The 6430-nt window shown below is 55.3% G+C and overlaps 1 protein-coding gene across 1 annotated transcript; it reads right to left on the bottom strand.

The window, feature by feature from the left end:
* Positions 1 to 4456: 4456 nt before the first annotated feature.
* PHACADRAFT_258917 (uncharacterized protein) lies at positions 4457 to 5150 on the bottom strand. The gene is made up of 3 exons (XM_007397418.1): positions 4879 to 5150; positions 4638 to 4827; positions 4457 to 4581 (listed from the first exon to the last, which is right to left on the bottom strand). Exons 1-3 carry the CDS (start codon positions 5141 to 5143, stop codon positions 4521 to 4523), a joined length of 516 nt encoding a protein of 171 aa, XP_007397480.1. The 5' UTR covers positions 5144 to 5150; the 3' UTR covers positions 4457 to 4520.
* Positions 5151 to 6430: the final 1280 nt, after the last annotated feature.

Raw genomic sequence — 6430 nt, 5'->3', positions numbered from 1 at the left:
TGTGTGACTCGGGACGGGGAGCTGGTCGTCGCGGAGAAAGACGCGTCAGCGGGCGAGAGGGCGAGCTGGGGGAGCTCTTGAACGATGGGGTCCCGCGCCAGGGTCGCTTGTCGTTCCATAGAAGGAACACGAGCCCCGATGGACAACGTGGATTAATCAACGCCTCTCGGCGCCAGGCCGGCTACGGAGCCGCCACCGAACGCAGAATCTCTCTGCCACCAGTCCCGTCCTCCTGCGAGTTTACGTCGCAGGCCTAGGCTCGTGGTGAGGTGAAATACGTCAGGACACTTTATCGCACACGTCTTGCAGCTGCTAGCTCTCTCCACCCTACTCTCCCCCTCCAGGTTAAAGCTCAGACTTGCGCCCGGAGGCTTTACAAGGGCTCAGTGCCGCCACCGACGGGTGATCAGAACTGGAGCACTCTTGCTCAGATTGGACCGGGATGGGCAACGGGCATCCTCTTCTTCTCCTATTCCAGCCAAACCCAGGCGGAATGAAACGAGCACGAGTCGCGCTACGTACACAATTCGCGCTGCATATGACAGCCAGAGGCCCCGGAAGAAGCTTGCGATGCCGCCCTTTTGAGCAACGCAGCCAACTCTAGAACGCACCCAATGGGCAATACCCTCTCGGGGATGCCTCCTACTGGGCGCCAGCTGTATCACGCCAATATATACAGCTCCGTCTCGTGATAGCCCCAGGCGCACCGTGTCTGACCAAGAGAAAATGGTGCAGAGATCTCGGAAGTCCAGTTGTCCCACGCTAAATGCAAACAGCTGCACCGCGTGCACAACCATTGCTCGCGATGACGTCTCGCCGAAAGCCTCACAGCACACGCTTGACAGCCGTGTGTGCGTCCGTGCGACCCTGGGGCTTGAGTAACCGGAAACCATCCCGTCGCCCAACGGCCGCCGCGCTCCATGCGAGGGCAAGCTTAAGCCCACGACATGAATTTGCGGCGCAGCAGGGCCGCACCCTGACCCGGCGCACGCACCGTATTTTCTCGTCGGAGACAGCGAGTGCTGGCATCAGGCCCGCTATGCGTCCGCTGCATCTGCGTGCGAGTGTTTTGGTGCGAGACGCCGCGGATTAGACCCCTGGCACTTGTCGCCGTCGCCTGTACTGGCTCGCGCCTGCAACATCGTTCCTCCTTAGTCTCACAAAGTGATGTCTCAGAAATTGCATGCTCATAACGGTCTTTTTTCGGGAGGAATTTAGAGATGCGACTTCGATATGCATCATGAGTTGTGCAGTAGCGGTTAGCATTGCATGACAAATATGCACCTAAACTGCGTGAGGCTGACATAGCCCATGTGAATCTCACTGACCGTGGGGAAGACAATTATTGATGGCTGTTCCTTTACAGCGAGATCTTGTTGGCAGTGTATGCATGATCATTGCAGTCCCTTTGCACCTATGTCTAGTACGAGCAAAGCCTGATTTAGTAGGTTCAGTGGGAAGATGGCTATACCGTGTCTTCTGAAGTTTACGAACCGGAGATAAAGCTCGGTCTGTGCAGGATGTCGACGTCCACTTTCCGCAAATATCTCACACTTCAAATGGGAATACGCAGCTCGGTACAACACAACATTGAAACCTCGATTGCTTCAAGTGAAGCAACTGCCGAACCGGTGCTCGCTCCAGCACCATTTCTCAGAAAGAAGCCAATTAAGACACATGATGTCGCGCTCCAAGATCCGAGGAGCAAGAAACTGGGCACATGGTGTCAGCACACACTGAGGCAGGAGTTTCCCGACTGTTCTCTGTCTTGAAAGCTGGCCGTCCATAGCCGCTAGGCACGGGTATCTTATCTTATCTTCCGGGGTCGCGGTGCCAGTGTTAAGGTTAACGCGCCCTAGGAAGCGGCGGTCGGCGCAGGGAAACGTCGACGTAACTCAGCAGAGCGCGCAGGTGACCCTAAACGCGAGGCCAGGCGCGGCGATCCGACGCAGCTCGCGAGGACCGTGCACCATCCCGACGATCCCGACGAACGTTCGATCCGCGCTCGATCTGCGAGACGCACGGTGCGGGAGGGACCCTTGGCGGAAGTTGGAAATGCGCGACGCTGCGCACAGCAGCGGGAGAGCGTTGCAGCGGCGGCGGCGGTGGCGCTGTCAGCTGACGCGCGGCGAGGGTAGAGCGCGATTGGCTGCGATAGCAACAAGTGAACAGCGTTCTCCCGGAGTCGCAGGGAACATACGCGTTTCGTTATACGCACCGATGACACGGAGGGGAACACGCTTCGGATTCCCACCGGAGCGGACCTCAGCTCGGGGCTGGCCAGCCGCGAAGGTTTCGAGATCGCAGCAGCGAGTGCATCGCTGTCCGAGATAACCATTATGAATTATCGCCAGCCGGCCCGGACGAGAGACGTGTCGTTCTGACATGAGCCTCGAGTGGCTTGTAGGAAAGGGGAAAGGTGAAGGCGGCGTGTGGAGTGGGTTCGAGGGCCAGAAAACGACGATGCTAGTGGCGAAAGCCCAGTGAGAGATGATCCATGCGGTACGCTCGACTGGTGGGCTCCCCTTGCGCCTGGAAGGCAATTATGAACCGCACGTAAAGCACTCTTTCCAGGTACACACCGAAGATCAATACCAATGGCGATTCTTGCCATATTCACACACTAAACCTTGCCACGCTTGCTTCTGCGTGATTCTGACAGCCCAGCAAGACACGCTAGGGTGGGTATCTGTCCTGTGCGCTTCGATGCATCTTATGCATCGTCGTGAGCTAGTCATGGAAGGGCGACAAAGTTTTAACGCACAGACTCCGTGGAACTCGATGCATGGCACGAACCAGTCAAGACGGCGAGGGTCGCCGCATCCTGGTGGGCGGTAGAAAGGGTGCAGAGTCCAGAAGCTGGCATCAGGATCCAATACGGCGCCGCAGCCTTAGCAAGCCGAGGCTGCGAGTTCTAGAAAGGGTTCAGAGTTAGAGAGGAACAAGGATTAAACAAGGTGTGGCAAAGCCAAGATCCGAGTCATGGACGGTGACAGAAAATTGGCAGCATAGCAAGCTGCCATCTGTGGCGCTATCTAGGAACGATACGCCCATCGAGACCATCGAGCCTTTCGGACGGTGGGATATACGGTATCGGCTGAGTGAGCATACAGGACGACAGCATCAGCTGACAGAGATAATCCTCAGGAAACACGGAGCAGCGCCGACAAGACGAATGCGTCAAGCGAGCATCCGATACAGCGCCCGCAGGCTGATTGCACCGGGCCCGAACACTGTGTTGAGGAGCCGATGAGGACGAGGCTATCGAAGCGGAGCAAACTCGAGAGCGTCCGACCCACAGGCTTCACGCTTCCCGGTCTTCCAAGAGAAACCCTCTGGTGCGTATGGTCGCCGTTGGACCCTTGGCCCGATGGAATTACGATAGGAGCGAGGCGGCGATTGCGCAAGACCTCGAAGAGTCGGCGACGATCCTAGACAACAATGCAGCCGTTGCGGACCGTCTGGCAAGGGTCCAGAGAACCGAAGAACTGCGGCGAGCGGTAGGGAGAGCCAAGAGACATACGCATGGAAATCAGGACATGACAAGGCATGAGGTCGAGTATAGGGCAGACAGAGAAGAGTTGACTTCGTCCTTTTTTTTCTGAACGTGCTCGTTTTGCGTATCCCGATGGACGCCACCACGTCAGCAATGCGTCATGCGCAGTTCTAGAAGGCGGGCCCCGCCCAAGACTTGTGTAAGCGCCGCCGTCAGTTCGGAGCAGAAGGAATGGACAGCAAAGTGCGTACTGTCGCCCGGTCAGATGCATGGGAGGGAAGAACACTAGTTCCTGCGACGATTAGAAAGGGTCTGTTGTGTAAGACAGGGACCCGTACGACGCCATAGCCTTGCTACGCCAGGGGACAGGGTTTGGACACTGAAACTTAGAGACAGCGGCAGATGTTGTAAGGGGTGTCAGTGGCAGACAACGTTGTGCGCCCTGAACTTCTCCATTTCAGAAACTATGATGGTCGTTCATGAGACATACAGTATCACTGCTAAGAAATCAGAAAAGACGGATTCAGGGTGCGCAATAGTCGAGAAGGGAGAGATGAAACAAGACTCACCGGCAGACCCTGAGCAATAACATCACGATTTGGTTGTAATGAACTTCTGTGTCCCTGGCTACGTGATAGCGCAGGGTGCATACGATCGCATATTTGAATGAACACCAGCCTAGACACGTCGGAGACACATACCGGTGAGAAAGACGTCGTTCTTCGCACGCCTACACGGTCACGCTGCCCCTTTTCCTTTTTCAATCCCACAACTTTGAGCTAGATGAAGTAGAGTGAATAGTACGTTCATGGCCGGGTAAAGACTGGGGCGTCGCTTCGGGCATACTGCGGGACGTTAAAGACACGTTTCGCCTGGAACTATAGATTTCTTTCCCGTTGCTATGTCGGCTGCTGCGCAGTCTGCACGAGGCCTTGTAAGGCAAGGTCGAAGTTGACGTATCCAGCAGTGGTCATTCCTGAAATCTACACATAAGTACACAGGTGCTTATAATGTATCCGACCGTCTATAGGTTTGCCACAGCAGGCGGGAGGTCTACGACCTTTCCAACAATGCTATACCGTTTCCTGAGTAGCACCGGGATGAGCGCAAACGATACGAGGACGGAGAGCAGACGACTTACGAGAAGAACTCGTGCCAGTCGTTGAGGACCTTCATATCGCTCTCTGACAAGGTGCTGTAGTCCGGAGACGCATCTTGCTCTTTCAAGCTCGACATGCCGAGAGCACGCGAGGCATCTCTGCCCGCGAAGAGGTTGTACGACCCGCCCTTGCCATACGTCTCGCGCTTGCGCGACACGTCGAACACGGTGCCTACTCGGGGTCGTCAGTCTCATAATTCGCATAGAATAGAGAGCTACGCACCTTTAATCGCAACGTAGATCGGTTTTGACGGGTCTGAGCCGTCGTACGGCTTCAGTTGTTCGAGCGTAAAGGGGTCGTCCTTGGGCGGCGCGAGGTCGTCGGGCGGCGGCTGCATGATAGTCTTGGGTTCCTCCTGTGCTTTCTCGCTCGTTCCTGCGGTTGCGCCTGTCGATGTTGGGTTCGCAGAACCCGCAAAGATTTTGCGATAGATAAAGACGGCCGGGATCGCGAGGACAAGGGCGGAGATGATCGTGTAGGTGGTCATGGGTGCGCTTCGGGAGTTCCCGAAGGAGGCAAGAGTGGACGCGATGCAGTCGCTGAGGCGGTGGTAAAGCGGGACAAGAGCCGTCGTGACGTGTTCAAAGTCGCACAAGAACTATCATTTCGCGGTATCTGGGAAGGGCGGTTCTTGTACAATATATGCAAGGTATGGGAACCTCAAGCATAGCTACTAGTGGTGGGAAAATTCCTAGCCTCTTGATGCTGAGTCTCGTCTATGAACCTTCGCTATTGGCCTCAATTCTGATGAGCTCCATTATCTGGAAAACATCGCCTTACAACCGTCCCGAAAGTTATCTCGCCACACGCAGTAACCTCCGAGCGAACTGAAAGCGAAATATTGCGACACTGTACGCCAGGCCCTCGTACAGACGCGGAGCCAGCCAGCCACAACATCGCACCGCCTCCGCAAACCAACGACATCCGAGCCAAATATGCCATAAGGGTGTTGGAGGTTCCGGGTGTCCTACTGCGGCGAGAGCATCTCATGGACAACTCTGTCGGTAGTCTCTACCTGTTGGTGTTGCGCAACTTATCTAGGCCTGGGAGACGGGAGCGAAGTGTCAAGGAGCAGGAGAGATGTCGAGACAGACATCTCTTATAAGACACTTTGCGGTGGATGGAGGTCATGCTCGTGAGCGGGGCAGCGTTCTTGGACAAGGCAAGAAAAGGACAGAGTTCCGCATCACCTCCCAAAACTGGCTTTTGAAGTATGTGCTGGCAAGAGCTAGCAGATGCGTAGCCTATGACTTGAGCTAGAATGGCAGTGGGCGCAGCAGGCGTGTGTCCAGGAAGTACGGTGAGGAGCCCATTGTCTATTGGCGAGATTGGCAGCTGACAGCACGACTGTTCGTTAATGCTCCTGCTGGACTCAAATGGCACGAATAGCTCTGGGATGGCAGCACTCAGCAACATTCATTAGTAGCCGATGAATAAGCCTAGTAGTGGTTGGTCAAAACATGGGTCTAAATTGCATCCCATCTAAGCCAACTGGTCCTTGAACTGACCGTAGTCTAAAGAGGGCCCAATCTTGAGCTATCTGCTATGAGATGCAGGGCTTCAGCTGGTACACTTTACTAAGTCCAATGCGATAGATTTCCTGTAATTTATTCTTTTTGTGATCGATGTTGTCGAGTCTGCATGAGATGAGGGAGCGGTCAGAGTTTGGCCGTATTTGGGCAGCAAGGTCGAGTTTTATAAGCGCCCATTCTCTGCCACCTGCCACACACCCGCTCCCAGTCCGAAGCGTTTCTCCACCACATCCTTGTATGAT

Source organism: Phanerochaete carnosa (assembly GCF_000300595.1).
Source record: "Phanerochaete carnosa HHB-10118-sp unplaced genomic scaffold PHACAscaffold_6, whole genome shotgun sequence".
NCBI lineage: Eukaryota > Fungi > Basidiomycota > Agaricomycetes > Polyporales > Phanerochaetaceae > Phanerochaete > Phanerochaete carnosa.
The sequence above is the reverse complement of the archived record's forward strand: the minus strand, read 5'-3'. Positions and strand labels throughout refer to the sequence as shown.